This window comes from Peromyscus eremicus, chromosome 8a (genome assembly GCF_949786415.1).
Source record: "Peromyscus eremicus chromosome 8a, PerEre_H2_v1, whole genome shotgun sequence".
NCBI classification, from domain to species: domain Eukaryota; kingdom Metazoa; phylum Chordata; class Mammalia; order Rodentia; family Cricetidae; genus Peromyscus; species Peromyscus eremicus.
In genome coordinates this window covers 102,595,048-102,612,944 of record NC_081423.1, presented here as the reverse complement: position 1 = coordinate 102,612,944, position 17,897 = coordinate 102,595,048, and the positions used below count along the sequence as shown (strand labels likewise).

General features: G+C 51.2%; 4 protein-coding genes across 5 annotated transcripts; 3 read left to right on the top strand and 1 right to left on the bottom strand.

Moving 5' to 3' along the window:
* Position 1: 1 nt before the first annotated feature.
* Arl16 (ADP ribosylation factor like GTPase 16) lies at positions 2–2,925 on the top strand. 2 transcript variants are annotated; one of them, XM_059272279.1, is made up of 5 exons: positions 2–257; positions 374–431; positions 860–973; positions 2,094–2,209; positions 2,364–2,925. In XM_059272279.1, exons 1-5 carry the CDS (start codon positions 196–198, stop codon positions 2,533–2,535), a joined length of 522 nt encoding a protein of 173 aa, XP_059128262.1. In that variant the 5' UTR covers positions 2–195; the 3' UTR covers positions 2,536–2,925. The 2 variants fall into 2 exon arrangements, with proteins under 2 accessions (XP_059128262.1, XP_059128263.1); XM_059272280.1 differs by having other exon boundaries at positions 6–165; positions 375–431.
* A 1,695-nt stretch (positions 2,926–4,620) lies between these two features.
* Ccdc137 (coiled-coil domain containing 137) lies at positions 4,621–9,857 on the bottom strand. Its single transcript, XM_059272277.1, has 6 exons — positions 9,726–9,857; positions 9,256–9,389; positions 8,121–8,343; positions 6,194–6,276; positions 5,893–5,972; positions 4,621–5,713 (listed from the first exon to the last, which is right to left on the bottom strand). The coding sequence occupies exons 1-6, from the start codon at positions 9,824–9,826 to the stop codon at positions 5,498–5,500; spliced, it is 837 nt and encodes a 278-aa protein (XP_059128260.1). The 5' UTR covers positions 9,827–9,857; the 3' UTR covers positions 4,621–5,497.
* Positions 9,858–9,919: 62 nt separating this feature from the next.
* On the top strand, positions 9,920–11,291 carry Oxld1 (oxidoreductase like domain containing 1). Its single transcript, XM_059269863.1, has 2 exons — positions 9,920–10,127; positions 10,714–11,291. The coding sequence occupies exons 1-2, from the start codon at positions 9,951–9,953 to the stop codon at positions 11,131–11,133; spliced, it is 597 nt and encodes a 198-aa protein (XP_059125846.1). The 5' UTR covers positions 9,920–9,950; the 3' UTR covers positions 11,134–11,291.
* Positions 11,292–14,901: 3,610 nt separating this feature from the next.
* Pde6g (phosphodiesterase 6G) lies at positions 14,902–17,176 on the top strand. The gene is made up of 3 exons (XM_059269862.1): positions 14,902–15,372; positions 16,424–16,464; positions 16,925–17,176. The coding sequence occupies exons 1-3, from the start codon at positions 15,227–15,229 to the stop codon at positions 16,999–17,001; spliced, it is 264 nt and encodes an 87-aa protein (XP_059125845.1). The 5' UTR covers positions 14,902–15,226; the 3' UTR covers positions 17,002–17,176.
* The last annotated feature ends 721 nt before the right edge of the window (positions 17,177–17,897 follow it).

Genomic DNA, 17,897 nt, shown 5'->3' with positions numbered 1-17,897 from the left:
GCACGTCACCGCGCCACCCCGAGACCGGCCCCGAGGAAAGCCTTGCGTTGGCTCACTGACTCTGAGCGTCCATTGGACCTCGCGACTAACCAATGAGCAACTTGGACGAGAGGTCTATCCAATGAAAGCTCAGGGGAGGCGGGCCTACGGCGTCGTAGCTCAAAGGTACGGGTGCCAAGTTGACCCGGCCCGGGGATGTGTCTCCTGCTGGGGGCTGCGGGAGTCGGGAAGACCCTGCTGGTGAAACGCCTGCAGAATATCCTTCCGCACCTCGTGGGCGGGCAGGGCCCCTGGCAGGGCGGGGGACACGCCGGGGTGATTCGGGACGGGAACTCCGTCCTCTGCCTCACTCATGCCCTTGACCACCCCAACAGCTGAGCTCGGGAGATGGCGAGGGCGACCTGGGGGAGCCTCCGCCTACGCGGCCCACGGTAGGTGTCCGCCTCTCCCAGGTCTGACCAACGCGGGTTACCTTTGCGACTTAGGCGGAAGCCGCCTCGGGTGGTCAGCGGGTTGGGTACTGCCTTCGGGAGAGAACTCCCGACACTGAACCGCCGAACCTGCGGAGAACCCGAAGCCCACCTTCCCGTGGGCACTTTTCTCTCCCCTCCCGAGGGACTTATTTCGCTGTCACCCTCAGGGCCCATCTCTGTGGTTGACGTTGGCCTGGAGCCCCAGAGAGCTGCTGCTCTTGGTGACGAGCTCTGCGGAAGGGCTTGAACGGTTGTCACTATCGAGGTTTAGCCACCCCTTCCCCCTACCCCCCCCCCACACACACACATCGCAGAGCTGCTGTCTAGGAATTCACAATGGCACAGCACTTACACTCGTCGCTGTGCGCCGTGTTTTTTTCCCAAAGGTGGGCACCAACCTCACTGACATCGTGGCTCACAGGAAGATCACCATCCGAGAGCTCGGGGGTTGCATGAGCCCTATCTGGTCCAGTTACTATGGAAACTGCCATTCGCTCCTGGTGAGTCAATACTTCTTTTGGGAGCAGTGTGTCCGTCTCCCTGAGCCATCAAGTAGCGGGCCCTGCTTTATATGGGATAGGGTTTGGGGTCTTTGATGATTGTGCTCAAGGAAACAGGACTTAGGCTACATTGCTTGCTCTTAGGCATTGCTCTGAGCTCCTGAGCAGGGCTCAGACTCCAGGAGGGTTTGTTGAAGGCACTGTTTGTTCTCTGCCTTGGTACCTGAATATACCCAACGTTTCTGTATCCCTATGGTCGGTCACATCCCCACGAGGAAAGGGCTCCAAATTCTGAGATGGAGAACTGATGGCCACAGGAGTAGACTTTATGTACTTAAAAAGATACCAGTGACACCAAGTCATCCGCATATAACTCCCTTTGCTGCGTGTTTCCAAAACCTTTTTGCTTAAAAGCCACGGTGAGGCCAGGCATGCAGCTCAGCAGAGTGCTTGCCTAGTCACACTTGAAGCCCTAAATTCAATCTCCAGCGTCCTAAATGATCATTTTAAAAAGTTCTGTATGCTGTCCCTGAGTCACTTGTGTAATGCCCAGGATTTGTGACACGAATTCCTAAAGGTCTTATAATAATTAACCCTGAGCCAGATATTGCGGTAAATGCTGAAAGATCAGAGAGACAAAGGAACTAGCCACTGCCACGTCTTACCTCGAAGACTCCTCAGCCTGAAAAGGCCTTAGTTCCTGTCTCCTCACACCTTATATACCTTTTCAGCCATATCACTTCCTTCTTAGTGCTGGGATTAAAGGCATATGTACTTCCCAAACAAAGGTCTGAGATCTCAAGTGCTGGGATTAAAGGCGTGTAACTCCCAAGTATTGGGATTAAAGGTGTGTGCCACCACTACCTGGCTCTGTTTCTCTCCTAGACTGAATCAATTTCATGTAGTGCAAGGTGGCTTTGAACGCACAGAGATCCAGATGGATCTCTGCCTCCCCAAGTGCTAGGATTAAAGGTGTGTGCCACCACTGCCTGGCATCTGTGTTTAATCTAGTGGCTTGTTCTGTTCTCTGATCTTCAGGCAAATTTCATTAGGGTACACAATATATCACTACAAGGATTGGCCAGGAACACCTTCTTAGCAAATGTTTCCTTTTCCCTAGTTCGTGATGGATGCCTCTAACCCCACCCAGCTCTCTGCATCCTGCACGCAGCTCCTGGGTCTCCTTTCTGCAGAAGAACTTTCAAAAGCCTCGGTCCTGATACTCTTCAATAAAATGTATGGGTCTCGGGGCTAATGAAGGACAGGATGTTCCAAGGAGTTGCTGTCCTTGACTGCAGCCTAGAACTGGGGTCTACACTGGGGAGGTGCAACTTTGGGGAGGGTAAGTTTGTGGCCGTCACCTTCTGATAACGTGTTTCTTTAACAACAGTGACCTTCCCTGTTATATGACCATGGAGGAAATAAAGTCATTAATCAGGCTTCCAGACATCACTGCTTGTGCCAAGCAGAACATCACCACAGCAGAAGTAAGTGCCAGGAACGGCACTGGCTTGGCAACGGTACTGCTCTGGCTCCAGGAGCAACACAAATGCAGCAGCTGACTGCAAGATGGAGAATTATGGCCGACCCACCCAGTGCCTAGGTGACCAAGAGTGACAGGCGGCCTCTGAAGGTCTGTTCCGAGAGAAGCAGTCCCACCCAGTGCATCCCTAAGTGACAGGGACCTATGCAGCGACAGGTGAACAAGCATACGCTGTACAGACTACTGTCACCTTGCCTCTGAAGAATGTCCCCAAGACTGGGAGAGGACAGAACTGCAGGTGGCTGGATGTCTTCTTGCCATCTAGATATAAGTGCTGCTGGGACTCCCACCAGGAAACTCTAGACCTATGCCTGAGGGTTTTGGACTGTACTGCTCCACTGAGACCAGATCTTTTTTGTAGTACAAGCTCTGCCCTTCTGAGATTGATATTCTGAGCATGTTATTCTGAGCATGTTGTCCAGAAAAAAATATAAAGTTCATGAAGTGAGTATAAGAACTGTGTCTCAAATGAGAAACAAAAACCAGGCAGGATGTGGTGGTATAGGCCTGTGGCTTGAGCTACTCAAGAGACCACAGTGGAGGGATTATTTTGAGCTCAGAGGTTGAAGAACCTAGGCTACACTGGGGTCAGAAGAGCTTCTCTCAAAAAGATGGGGTGTGGGGGACCAGGTGTGGTGGAACATTTCTTAGGAGGCAGAGGCAGGAGGATCTGGTTCCAGGCCATTATGGTGTACACAAACAGTCTCAAAAAAACAAAAAGATGGGGAGGTTTTGCTTCACCAGAAACAAGTGTTTCCATTGATTCATTTGTTCAGTGAACTTTTATTGCTCAAAGACATCAGGTGAGCAGTAAGAGATACAGATGGCACAGGGGCTGGGTCTATTGTGCTAGGACTCGTCATCTTAGTCACATCAGCTTGATAGAGAATACTTAATGGTTGACCCACGCATCAGTCTGATCATCTTTAAGTGCTGGACACAAAGTGGGGAGGTCAGGGGAACCCCAGGGGTATTCTACCCTTTATACGTCAGTACCTAGTCAGTGCTGAGGCAACAGTGGTGATGCCCCAGCCTACCTGTTAATATTTAAAGAGTGCTGCTCTGAAAGTCAGGAGTCCAAAATGGTAGCAAAGACCAGGCCTAACCTTGGAGTAGGCAAGGAGCAAGAGCTGCCTTACGGTCTTCCATACCAGAAGTGAGAAGAATGGGAAGAGACTAGACAGGTGGCTCCAGTACCATCAATTGGTCCAAGATCCATTTGAGAAGGCTTAAGCACAGGTAAACAATCCTTTTGTAATCAAGCAGAGTTTTTAAACCAGAGATTTAATAAAGGTATTCTGAGAAAGAAAAGCACCCAAAAGACAATACCTGAGGGGCTGGAGAAATGTCAGGGGTTTAAAGTGCTGCCTGCTCTTACGAGTTCAATTCCCAGCACCCACAGGGTGGCTCACAACCATCTATAATGAGATCTGGTGCCCTCTTCTGGCCTGCAGGCATTCCTGCATGCAGAACACTGTATATGTGATAAATAAATCTCTTTTAAAAATAATACCGCCGGGCAGTGGTCACGCATGCCTTAATTCCAGCACTCAGGAGGCAGAGCCAGGCGGATCTCTGTGAGTTCAAGGCCAGCCCGGTCTACAGAGTGAGATCTAGGACAGGCACCAAACTACACAGAGAAACCCTGTCTTGAAAAAACAAAAAAATAACAAATAACACCTGAAAGCATAGGTGTGGGCTTCTTTAAAGATATACCTAAAGTACATATGGGTAAGAGAGAGTTACCCAGAGTTCTTTACTGCAGTTCACAGAACTGGCCAGTTGTGCTTTAAGTGGATGATTACACTGCTTCTGGAAAGAACAGAAAAGCCTGCAGCTCTAATAACAGTGGCTCTGGGCCCTGGCTCTAGTCCTGATGCTTAGTGGGAAATCAAGTGGCCAATGCTACTGTTGGGTGTGTGTCTAAGCACTCGTCTCCAGTCACACTGACCTGCACTGGCTGGGACTGAGTGTGTCAGAGAGCAACAGTCCAGACTTCAGAGACAGCAAATTTAATAAGACTATGCTTCCCCAGCAGGGCCCAAGCCTAGCTCTCTCTTTTGATGTCTACATGTGTTTTTGTTGCTGGTTTTGGTTTTTTTTTTTTTTTTTAAATACTGTCTCATGTAGTCAAGACTGGCTTTGAACTCCCAATTCTTCCACCTCTACCTCCTAGGTGCCAGGATTATTGGGTGGAACCACACTCCTGAGGTTTGGGTGAGTTTAGTATCAGGTACTCCCTCTTTTGGTACTATGGGAGACATGCTCAACCAGATTCCAACCCTGGTCCTCTCAGAAGGCCTGCCCTATTTCCCAGAGGACTGTTATGCAGGACATGGACCTGTTCCTACTTTCTTGGTGAAACTACTCTGCCCTTCCTACCACTGAAACCTGGCTATGTGTATACCTCAAGGTGCTCAGCCAGTACTGACACCCCATCTCTATCCAAACCAAACCTAGACTGGGGCTCTGGCCTCTTACACAGACCCCTGCAGGTAAATAAGGTGCTGACTGCCAGGTGCCTGGCTGATATACACCTGCCCTTCCGCTGTCCTGTTAACCTGCTTTGCCCCGTTCCCTGCCTTGCATTGCACTGAACCCGGGGGAGCCTCTTAAGACACAAGGCTGACCTTCAGCAGCAGCTTCAGTAATCGGCTGGATTAAGGAACTGAGTCCTTTCTACAGTGGTCCTGGCTCGTCTTCCCCGATTCTTGTTTCAGAATGAAGCTAGGCTCAGGGAAAACACCAGCCAGCTCTCCCATCTGTGTCTCAGGCAAGTGCTGGGGAAACGTGCCCTGTATGAGATGGGACTCATGGGTGGTCACTCTGAAAAGGATGATCTTAAAAGCGGAAGGGGAAAGGAAAGCACCCATCCCCATACTGAAAGCTTATGCTCAGAGAAAAGCATCTGCTGTCTTTCCCTTTCCAGGTCTAGCAGTTCCCAGGCCAGTTTCCAGGGATTGGACCCCTGGGTCTCTGAATCACAGACAAGTTTGGAGCTTCCTCTGAGAAGAGCTGCCAGGTGGCCGTGCAGGCGTCACTTCCTGTTGCTGCAGCTTCTTCAGGGCTCTGTAAGCCTGCACAGCACGTTCCCGCTCTTCCCCCAGGATCCGCTGGCGGGCCAGTGAGGTGGCTGGAGTCAGGGACACACCACCAGGGCCCAAAAGCATCTTCAGCATTAGCGATTTCTTGCCAGGCTGAGGAAAGAGAAAGTTGTAGCACAAGCTGAGCTAGAAAAGAAGATGGCAAAGGGCTTTGGCTGGTGCAGCAGCTCACAGCCCTTTAGGAAGCTCCTGGGCCAGGACACTTGTTCCCCAGCAGAAACAGGAATGACCCTGCTGATCCCCACTCCCTGCATTACTTGGTCCCCACGTACCGCCTCTCTGCTTATGCTCCTTCTAGGCTGGACTGTCAGCTCTGGGGGCTGCAGCACAACCTCTCCAAACTTCACAGTATCTGTAAAGACAGTGAACAGAAGCCTGCTGTTCACAGAGACCATGCCATTTCTGACTCACCACCCACCCTCCCTTTCTTGAGGGCTTCAGAACTCACTCAACCGCTGGCCTACTAGTGATGAGCCTGGAAGAGTCCAGAGGTGCCCCAAGGGGATCTAAGGGAAAGACCAGGTGGAGCCCTCTGGGGACTACAGCTTCTGTGCCTCCTAGGGGAGAAGCTACCTTTCAGCAGATCCTGCTCCAGTCTCTCCACTGCTTTTGCCTCCTTTTTCTTCTGGGCTTTTTCAAGTCGCCGCTTCTGAAATCTGGGGGGGAAAGTACATGCTTTTCAGACTCCTACACTCTTGTTCCATCTTAGGGACAGCAAAGTCAGCCTGCCTTCAAGGACTGCAAGATGTGGAGCTGGGAGGCAAACCCATGCTCTGCACCCAATAGGCTTCCCAATGCTGTGGAATAATGCTTTTGTATACTGGTTTAATAAAACGCTGATTGGCCAGTAGCCAGGCAGCAAGTAAAGGCAGGATAAGCAGACAAGGAGAATTCTGGGACATGGAAGGCTGAGCAGGAGACACCAGCTTGCCGTTGAGGGAACAGCATGTAATGGCACACAGGAAAAGCCACAGAACACATGACAACATATAGATTAACAGAAATGGGCTGAATTTCGGTGTAAGAGCTAGTCAGTGGTAAGCCTGAGCTAATGGCTGAGCAGTTTTAATTAGTATAAGCCTCTGTGTGTTTACTTGGGTCTGAGCAGCTGCAGACCAGGTGGAACACAGGAAAACTTTCAGCTACACCAGTCAGTAGTTCTCCAGGGAACAATGATAAAGCCTAGACATTCTGGGTTGTCAAAAGGATGGCAGGATGTGGCTAAGTACCTTACAGTGAGCCTGGCCACACTGCTAGGAGCCATGGGCTGTCTACCTGGAACAATGCACTCCATATTGAATGTCAGTTATGAGACTGGGTCAAAAGGGCCTTGCAAAGTACCATATGTGTGTCACACCACACCTGGTCCCCCCCCCCCCCCCCAAGACAGGGTTTCTCTGTGTAGCTTTGGAGCCTATCCTGGAACTCACTCTGTAGACCAGGCTGGCCTCGAACTCACAGAGATCCAACCTGGCTCTGCCTCCTGAGTGCTGGGATTAAAGGTGGGTGCCACCTCCACCCTGCTTGCACCATACTTCTTTGTGAGCATTTGGAGACCACTGTGGCTTTAGACTGGGCTTTGGTTCATGTGACTATAATACTAGAAGGAAGTAGAAAGCAATCTCATCAGAATAAAAAGGACACATTTCCTGTACTAGTGAGGAGGAAAAGTAGGCAATGTAGTCATTTTTGTTGGTCATCTTTTTGTTTGAGACCCTGTCTGGCCTGAACTCACAGCAGGCCCCACCTCAGCCTCCTGGATCTTGGAATTATAGGCATGAGCCACCCATGCACGGATGGAATTTTTCTTCAACTTCAATGAAAGCCCAGGCTGAGCCAGGCAGATCTCTCTGAGCTCCAGGCCACCCTGGTATACAGAATTAGTTCCAGGACAGCCAGGGCTACAGTGAAACCCTGTCTCAAAAAAATTAAAAAAAGAAAAAGTAAGAAAGAAATTCTGGGCTGCTTCTTCCTGAAAGTTGTGGTTTGTGCATATAAATAAATAAATACTTTTTTTTTTTTTGCCTGCACACAAGCCAGGGGTGGCCTGGGCAGGAGGTGACTGAGTAGGTTGGGGGAATTCAAGCTTGTGGTGGGCTTCCATTGGTTGGACACCATCCCTATGGATGATACAAGAACAGAGCTGAACATCATGACCATGGCATTAACTCCTCTTAACAGTCAAGGACACCAGGCCAAGACCGCACAGAACTTGCACAAACAAGACAGACTCAAGTCTCTTTCAAACCAAGAGGAACACTAGAGATAAACCCACTACAGAGCAGGTGACAGGCTGCGTGCCAGCCAAACACGGGTCATTCCACAGCATAAGTTCCTTGGGGATAATGTCTTAGCATCCAGCAAGGTCTCCTGTAGCAGACAGCAAGTTTATCTTTTTCCACTTTCCTACAGCAGTACACCCAAGGCATTCAAGTGCCCTTCCTGTCCAGTTCTTCCTGTCACCAGAACCCACAGCCCTGGGGCTCCAGGTTCAACTCACGCTCTCTTCCGTTCAGACTTCTCCTTCTTGGGAGCTGCCTGCACCTCTGGCTGCCGCGTGGCCTGGTTCTTGCTGAGGAACAGCACGTGCTGGGCCTCCTGCTCCATGCGTTGGATGTAGGCCGCATCAGACTCTCCCTTCCTTTGCTTGAACTTGGGGACAATGATGTCTGGCTCTTCTCCCTTTGCTTCCTTTTCCAAGGTCTTCCTGAAAGCCACCTGGGCTGAGGACAAAGGACACCCAGAGTAGGTGTAAGACGACACTCAGGACAGAGTGGCTGGTGACAGGTAAGCAGCCTATGACCATTTCCCTCCTACAGCAACAAGGAGGGAAGGCCAGGCTTAAGGACAAGCAGCGATCTAAAATGTTCAGTACAGAGCAGCCCTACAGATGTGATCTCATGACCACTGGCTCCTGTCAAAGATGTCCACTGCCAACACAGGTGAACAAAGAAACCAGAGTTCCAGCATTACAGGAGTGCACACCTGTAATCCCAGCACTCAGGAGGCAGAGGCAAGTGGATCTCTGTGAGTCTGAGGCCACCCTGGTCTACAAATGGAGTACTAGAACATCCAAGACTGTTACACAGAGAAACCCTATCTCGAAAAAACCAAAACCAAAACCAAAACCCAATCTTTAATCCCAGCCACTCTGGAGGCAGAGGCAGGAGGATTTCCCTCAATTCAAGGCCAGCCTGTTCTACAAAACGAGTTCCAGGACAGCTAGGGCTACACTGAGAAACCCTGTCTCTGAAATCAAAAACACACCAGTTCCACTGGAAAGATAGCTCAGCCATTAGGAATATGTACTCCTCAAGGACCTGGGTTTGGCTCCTTAGCAACCACATTGGGCAGCAAAGGCCTGTAACTCCAGGTCCAGGAGCTCCAACACCCTCTCCTGGCCTCTGCTAGCAACTGCACGCACATTCCTCCCGACCTGTCACGCTTGACTGACTGTACATAATTTAAAAATCTCAAAAGTCCAAGCGTGGCGAATTACAGAGAAGACTGCTACCCGTCCTCCCCTCAGTGCTCCTTCCCATACTCTGCACCCCTGCCTCAAACACTTCTAAGTATTTGGGAACTGGATGAGTACAGACAAAGCTATGCTGGCACCTAGCAAGGGCTGTACATACCCTCCTTCTTCCTCTTCTTGTTACTGAGCGGCTTTTTCATCTCCTGTCGGCTCCTCATAATCTCTCGGAGTCGGAAAGGGATTTCTTGCTCATCTTGGTTCTTGGGCTTGCAATTCACTTTCTTCTTTTCTTTGCTGGAAAGATAACCCAGGAGTGAGACCCTTCCCTAGTACAACATAAGCAGAAACAAAATAAGGATTATTACGCCTGTAAAGAAGCCGTGCTGGGGCCATGAACAGACGGTCCTTTCCTCACCCTTGACCCAGGCTGCCTTGAACTGGATTTTCTCAGCTTGCTAAAGCAAAAGGCGCTACGAAAGCCCAGGGAGGCAGCAGCCATGGCCTCATACCCGGAACGTGCCTCACAAGAAACTTGAGACACCGTTCATTCAACACATGGCTGAGAATGGGTCTGGCCTGAGTTATGTAGAAAAGCTCCCAGCTGAGTCCTCTCCTGGGGACCGCACCCACCTGCGCTGTCCCGGCCGTGAGGCCGAGCGCTGCTGTCCCTGCGAACCTCCAAGACCCGCCGACCGTGCGCTTGCCACGGCTGCGCGTCCAGACCCTGCCATTATTACTCCAGGAGCTCCCAGCACGAAGCCATTTCCGCCCTCTTGCAAGACCCCGCCCTATGAGCATCACTTCCGCTTCCTGCGCTCCTTCCCAAATTCATTGACCTCAGCGTGTGCACCAGCTATGGGAATACTGCTGCAGAGCCTGTCCCGGGGAGGCCGGGTGGGAACTGAGCTCTGCTACTGGGCAAGGACTCGCGGGCCGAGCGGGCCGCAGTGCCCCAGCTGGGTTACCAGAAGCCTTCCGCACAGCCGGGGTGTCCCAAGTCTGGGAGGCCAGCCAGCCCTTGGAGGAGTCACGGTCAGCGAGCTCGCTGAGAGCTTTCTTCAGTTTTGGGCCCCAGACGAGTTAGCGGGCACGTAAATTGCAAGAGTACCAGTTAGTGACCAGGGTCACGGGTGAACGTCAGACCCAAGTGTCTTTGATGCGTTAGAGGCGGAGAGTGGGGTGACCCGATATGCTTTGAACTTCTCTTGTGAAATGATGGAAGGAAGATGCGGGCCTGAGGAGGGTGCGGATAGTCAGAACGGTCAGAGGAGAAGTGCTTAGTTAAAACTGGCTGATGAGGGTCAGCCGGCTCTATGGCCTTCGCCTCATCCTGTCCACGATCAGTCATCGATCTAGTCGTCTGATCTAGAGCTGTTCCTCGTGCAGTCGTTTGGAGCTCAGGCCCAGTGCCTGGCACCGAACCAGGCCCTTAAATGTCTTCTCATACCAACCAATATGTCCATTTCACAGATAGGGAAACAGTACACAGAAGTGAAATATAATAACTTGCCTACAGTCCTACAGGAAGTGAGGAGGCTGAGAAGGATATTGAGCCACTGAACATTCCCAATGCCTTCCCAGCTTCCTGGAGAGTCATACGATTATCCCATGTTCACAGGGGACACAACAGTTCTCCGGCTGGGACTGCTGCCAGAGTCTTTCCCGAGGAAGGCACGGTGTTCTCCACAGACACCATGCTCTAGTGCGAGCCTCTGATAGATGCAGAAAGTTGGGGATGGACCACAGGGAAGGTTTCCAAACGGGTGCAGAGGATGACAGGAAGCCAAAAGCCTCCCCGCCCCCGGAGAACCTCATAAGACCCCCGGACTCTCTGTCACCTGAGCTCCAGCCTCCCACAAACTGCTGCATGAGTGGCTGTCCTAACTGCGTGTGGGTAGATTATGCAGAAGCTCTGCTGAGGCACTACCAGGATGGTGGGGAGAAGGCCCTGGCCATCCTAGAGGAGCATGTGACTGATGAGAACCTCAAGGCCTTCCTCAGCATGGAGATCCGGCTCCGCACACAGGGTAGAGGCTGAGCCAGTTCACCTGGGACTCCTCGCTGCAGACAGACGCCACCCTTTAGAAGCAGCAGGGCCACTTTTATTCTTGAGTCTGGGAGATTCCACATGTCCACCAGGAATAGAAATTATTGTGTAACAACTTCACCTCTGAATAAATTCTCTGTGACAACCAAGTTGTGTTGTCCCTCTGCCTGTGTTGTCAAAGAAAGCATACCTAGGCTAGCTGTGTGTCCCTGCTGAGCAGCCACAGCTTCCCCACTGGTGAAGATGAACTAAAACCCTCATCTCCCTGAACATCCTGTGACAGGAGCACCTCCAGGCCCCAGTGTACCTGGGATGTTCTGCTGACAGTAAGCTCTGGTTCCCATCATGTGGGAGGGGCCTAGCTGCTCCCTGCCTCCTGCTGGGTCGGGGCGCGGATGTTCTTTCTTCCCTGTAGTACTATAGGGTCATCCCTTAGAGGTCTGAATACTGCTAGATGCAGTTGGCGCATCAAGCTCCAGAATCAGCTGCAAGGCACTAGCAAGGGCTGAGCTTAAATGTATTTGCACCTACCTAACTTTGTTTAAGGGGAAAGCTAGGATTATAGAGTGACTTCCTGTTGGTTTTAAGCTGATAAATAAGGCTTTTTCCTTTTTGTTGTCTTACACAGATTTGTGACAAAACTAAGACCAGAAAGTCTGGGCACTTTGCTAGTGGGTGACAGAAGACAGTTTAGGCTGGCATCTTGGACAGATGATGCATGCCATCCAAAGTACTCAGCAGAGTCTGGGCCCAGTTAAACATGATAATAGTGACCACATCTATTAGATCCTAGACTTTTGTGTAGCTTTTACTGTGGATTGAAACATTTCCTCCTGAAAAGAGGTTCAAAAGATGGTTGGTTTTTCTAGACAGGTTTTCTCTGTGTAGCCTTGGCTGTCCTGGAACTCCTTGAATGCACAGAGATCTGCCTGCCTCTGCCTCCTGAGAGTTGGGATTAAAGGAGTGTGCCATACTTAGTGTAGGTAGACATCTGTTCACATCTCCAGGAAGTGTTAACACCAGTGAGTCCTATGAAAATCAGCATTTCCAGCATTTGACAATTGTGGCAAAGGCCAGTAAGGCCAGGAAGTATGAGATGCCCTCAAAGAAAAGTCATTGGCCATCCTTTTGCAGTGGGCCCATGTCTGCTTCTGGGTATGTGGCACTCAAGTTGTCAGACTCTGCCACACTGGCCTGCATCTTATCTTATCCATCAATTTCATTCCCAGGTACTTACTACCATGCATCTGTGAAATGCTCCATAGTGGGCCAGACACTAGCAGTATAACATGCCTCCCATACCACTCCAGTGTAGAAGACAAAGGTTAACACAAAATCATGCAGAGCTGGCTGTGTTGGCACATGCTTGTAATTCCAACACTTGGGGGGCTGAGGAGGACAAGGACTTCAAGACCGTCCTACAGTTTGAGGCCAGCATGGGACTACTTGAGACCATGTTTTTAAAAAGAAAAACAAAAAAAACAATTTCTAGCCGGGCAGTGGTGGCGCACACCTTTAATCCTAGCACCTGGGAGGCAGAGGCAGGTGGATCTCTGTGAGTTCCAGGCCAGCCTGGTCTACAGAGCAAGTTCCAGGACAGGCTCCAAAGCTACACAGAGAAACCCTGTCTCGAAAAACAAACAAAACAACAACAACAAAAACCAACCAACTCTATCCAAACATACAAATGAGTGTAAAGAAAAAAAAGCTGATCTGAAATAGGTATCCTGTCCTAACCTGCGGGGCCCCAAAGACACTGGGGCACATGCAGAGGCCTTGGGGTTGGAATGTAAGAGACAGGGCTGAAAGGCAAGGGGGAAATAATAGGGGCGGCCACATAGAGCATCAAGGTCCACAGACAGGTTCCTCCGTAGATGGGACAGAAAGGGAGGGGTAAGCCCAAGCAAGAACTGTCTGGAAGATGGCCCTGTTGTTTCTGGAGGTGTAGTCCCACAGCTGGTGAAGATAATACTTCTCCTTCCCTTCTTGACCACCTTCTGGAACTGGATGTCCTTCCCTCAGGCACTTGACTGCACCTGAACCCCACCTGCCCACCCCCAGCATCCCGGTCAGTGGTGGCTCCCTCAAGCCCCAGCAATCTCCTTAGTGTAGCATCAGAGAAGACAGTCATAATCTGCTCACCAGGAAAAGGATAAATTCCTAGGCCAGTGCTCTGCTGACCCAGGTCCAGCCAACTGGCACCTGCGGCTCCCTGAGACCTGTCCAGTGCTTGGTGAGTGGTGACCCATCTTATGGCCCTTTCTGACAGCCAGATGTCTGCTCATTCAGAGTTGGGGTTGGGGGAAGCCAACAGGCTTTTACTGCCCTGCTGAGCTTTGAGTCTTTAGGCGCCTGTCCCCTTTCCCTGTCCTTTGGAGAGGACATTCTGCCAATTATCTCCTCTGCTTCTCCACAATATCGAATGGTAGTGCCTTACCAAAGCCAGCCACCTGATCATGTAACTGAATAGCACCAGCTTCAGGTCCGTCTGGGTTAGGCATCTCAGGCATGGTTTCCATGGAGACAGCACTGATCATTGGAGCTCTGTTGGGGGTTCATGGCCTTTGGCTAGAGAAGTGTTTTAGCACTGGGAAGTAAGGGATGGATGCCTCAGGGACTGAGAAGCCTGGTCTTCTAAGCTCCTGAGTCCTGGTTCCTAAGCTGGTGCTAACTTCAGAGATAGAGACTGAAACTAGGAAGGGTAGGGGGAGCCACTGAGATTGAGGTGGACGTTGCCTACAACAGGCTCATCCTATCAGCTGACTAGTCTCAGGCCTGACGTTCCAGCAGACCACTGACTGGCTTAAGGGCACTATACCACATAGGACGGAGAGCAGAAAAGGGGACTCTAAGAGGTAGTCCCTTGGACGCCTAAGGGTTGGGGCAGCATCTCCTGCCTGGGTCACCTGTATTCAGCAGCATGTGAGGTTTATACAGCTTCCCACAAACTCTGGGAGATTAGGAGTCTCCTTCAGGTGCTTATAGGATTACAGAAAGCTGGACTGTCCTTGGCCAAAGTCACTGGGGCTTAGAGCTCTTAGGAAGAGGAGGAGGGATCATCCTGTAGAGTGTCTTCTGGCTTGTGGCCTGATACAGGGCAGCAGAGGGCAACTCAGCCGCACCAGAGCCCTAAGGTGATGTCTAACCAAGAACAAGCCCCAAGTCAGTGAGCTAGTGAGCAGCCTAAGGGAACAATCCTAGTGTAACTGCCCTCCCTGAGACCGGCTTGGCCCTCTGAAACGGAGCCATGAAAGTGAGGGGTACCAAGTTCAGCTGGTTCTGGTTCAAAGACAGGCCCCTTCCTTAGGGCATCTCTGTGTTCCACTTTGTGGAGCATTTATTATTATCAGCAACAAGTCCAACCCCAAGGGACAGATAATAAGCCAAAACCAACAAGTACATAAATATGAACAAACATACTTAAAGGATCATATGTAAATAAATGAGGAATTTAGCCAGAATGTGATATGAAGGCATAAATTAGGACCTGGAATACAGAATGACATGGAGTAGAGTCAGAGGAGGACTTCCTGAGAAGAGACCTGGTACCAGTGAAAGCAGCCTGGGGCTGGTCACCTGGAAGAGAAGGTAAGAGGTTGTGGGGATCACATGCAGGATCAGGAAGGAATGTTCTTTGTTTACTATCCCAGGAGTCCTCAGAAGGCTTTCCACAGAGTGATATGGCTGGATCAGATTCCAATGGATGAGAAGGAGGGAGGGAGTAAAAAGCCCTGGTTGGGGACATGTTGTGTGTGTGTAGGGGTGTGTGTGTATGTGTTTGATGTGAGTTAGGAGTATGGGATGGGCACAAGGAAGTACATGAGTTGTGTATGGCTGCTAGCAGTGGGAGGTGTCTGATGGTACCAGAGGAAGGAGAGTGCTGGGGAGCCCTGGTGGAGCTGGCAGGTGGTTCTCTGGAATGGAGGCAGCTGTCCCAGGCACTCTGCTCCTAAGGTTAGAAGGGAAGAGCAAGGGCTAATGGGGATCCATCTGTCTGGTCTGCCCCAGCCTGCATGAGGAGTACAGCCCAGCCTGACAGAGTCCAGAAGCTAAGGGTCACTGAAGTGTCTCTGACAGCCTCACCATGAACCTGGAGCCACCCAAGGCCGAGATTCGGTCAGCCACACGGGTTATGGGAGGACCAGTTACCCCCAGGAAAGGACCACCTAAGTTTAAGCAACGGCAAACCAGGCAGTTCAAGAGCAAGCCCCCCAAGAAAGGCGTCCAAGGGTAAGCCTAACAGCAGAGGGGAGCCTTTCCCACAAGGAGCACTCTTCCCAGGCTGCATGGGATGACAAGGTGGAGGCTGGGGTGGGGCTCCGGCCATGGTTCTTTGCATATGTCTTCCTCCTGATAACTGGGGCCTCAGGAGTTTTGGGGGAACCAAGGGCCTACCATTTACTCCAGGAGTAAATGCAGCCAGGCAGGTCTGGAGAGCAGACTGCCTGAATCTCCTCAGGGGTGTGTGTGCACCCAAACCACATTCACCTGTGCACACAGACGCCTACGTGTGAACACCTGTAGACAACGTCTTGGCCAATTTTATGTTGCTTTGACAAAATAATGGGAGCTGAATACTTTATTCAGAAAATATTTGTTGTGCCCACTGTTTTGGAGGTTGAAAGTTCCAGGAGAGGTGGTCTCAACTGTTTGACCTCTGGAAGAGACCCTGTGGCTATATCACATCCTAGAGGATGGTATCGTGGCAGGGTGCTGGTAAAAGAGCCAGATCATATGGAGACAGAGAAAACTAGAAAGCAAAGAGGAACCAGTCTCTCCCTTATAGCCACCTTGTCAACAGAGTTATAACCCTGTCCTGTGAGGATGGCATCAATCCACAGTAATGTTCCCTTGGGATCCAATCACTCTCTGCTTGGCACTCCTCTTAAAGACCCACCACTTCTCAATACTGTTGCACACTAGAGACTAGTTTCTAGATGTGTGCCTTTCAGGGACAAACCACAGCTGGCACACTGAGAGACACACACAGCACCCTCACACTCACTCACATGTTCCATGTCACACTCCTATAGAGACCCACAGCCCAAATCCACCCAGGCAACATTGTGTTGGCGCCTGCCCATGTGTACCTGGGCATACTCTTTCTTTCCTGGTCCTCAGCCTGTGAACCTCTGGGAAGCACACTAGCCCTGTGTTAGTAGAAGGGAGCCCTCAGACCCTGCCCCATAGCAGATGTTGGGGAGGAAGCCTTCAGTCTGGTCTCCAGGGGTGGCTAGATCTAGACCTGGAGACATCATCCCTGACCACTCTGTCCTTGCAGGTTTGGAGATGACATCCCTGGAATGGAAGGACTGGGAACAGGTATGACAACTCAGGATTGTTGCATCTGGATATTCCTCCTAAGTCCCCTGCATCCCTCAGACACACTCCCACAGGTCCCAGGTTCCTCTCTTTATTGCTTAGCCTGACTCCCATCCGGTCCCCTATTTCTCTCCCGACATCAAACTTCAGATCCCACTGAGAGGGCTTCTTCCATGGGGGTAGAATCTCTAGGCACAGGAGAAACTTTTGCTGATCCCTCCAACTTTGGCAAAAGGTCCCTGAGCTCCCCATTTGGGCCTGCCACATTCCTCTCTACTGGAGGCAGGACCCAGAAGACAGAGTTGGCGCTTCCTGCCGAGGAGGAAGATTTGCAACCAGAGTTTAGACTCTCATTCTAGGCAGACATGGCTTTTATCTGGGGAGGGAAAGCGGGACAGCAGGGAATGGGGTGGTCGGTACTAGGGCCATGGAGCCCTCTCTAACCACACCTTTCCTACAGACATCACTGTCATCTGCCCTTGGGAGGCCTTCAACCACCTGGAGCTGCATGAGCTGGCTCAGTATGGTATCATTTAGTCGACCCCTGCTACAAGAGCCTGTGGAGGAGGCCTGCTGAAGACCCACCCTACCCTACCACCCCCACCCTCTGTAAGCCCTGTCCAGGACCCCTGCCCAAGCCTAAGCCTGAGTCCCTAGCCAGGTTGTCCCTGGCCTCCAGGTGGGACAACTTCATGCCCTGACACCAGCTACCAGAGCCTACAGCCTCCCACAGGCCACTCTGCTGACCTGAAGTCCCTGGTCAGAAGAAAGAAGGGAGGGGGACCCAGCCCCACCTCCTGTCCTTCCTGTGGCTGGAATGCAGGAGTGGACTCCCCAGTAATGTTTCCCTGAACTGCCTTCTGTAGGTAAGAAAGTTCCCCTGTCCTACAACCCTTCCAGATGGGTGTTTTGGAGTGGGACACTGTCCTGGGGTGATGTGGTGAGAGAGACTGAGGTTACTCCACCCATTATACCAGCCTTCCCAACATACTCTGTCCCTTGTCCCTATTTCAAAATAAAATTAGCATATCCTTGCTTATCTGGGGTGCTTTGATGGGTGTGGCACCTACAGTAGGGTTGCTTTATCTGTACCATGGAGGAAGGTTCAGGGCATGTAGAAGTAGGAGAGATTGGCAAGAGAGAGAAAAAAAAAACTCCCATTAATCACATACTCCACAGAGGCTTGGCCTGGAGGTCCTGGACATGTGAGCCTGGCCCTGACCCTCACTCCTGGCGGCCATAGTCAATGAAGCAGGCTCTCCAAGAAGGCAGGAAAGGACCAAACTAGAAACCTAAACACAGGCACCTAATGAGTAGCCCCATGGCCCAGCCAGTCCTCCTAAGCGTGAGCTGGCACCCGCTGTGCACCCCAGTAACCTGAGAGTTCCACTCAGAGAGGTAGGGCACCCCAAAGCACCCACAATCCCTCTGAA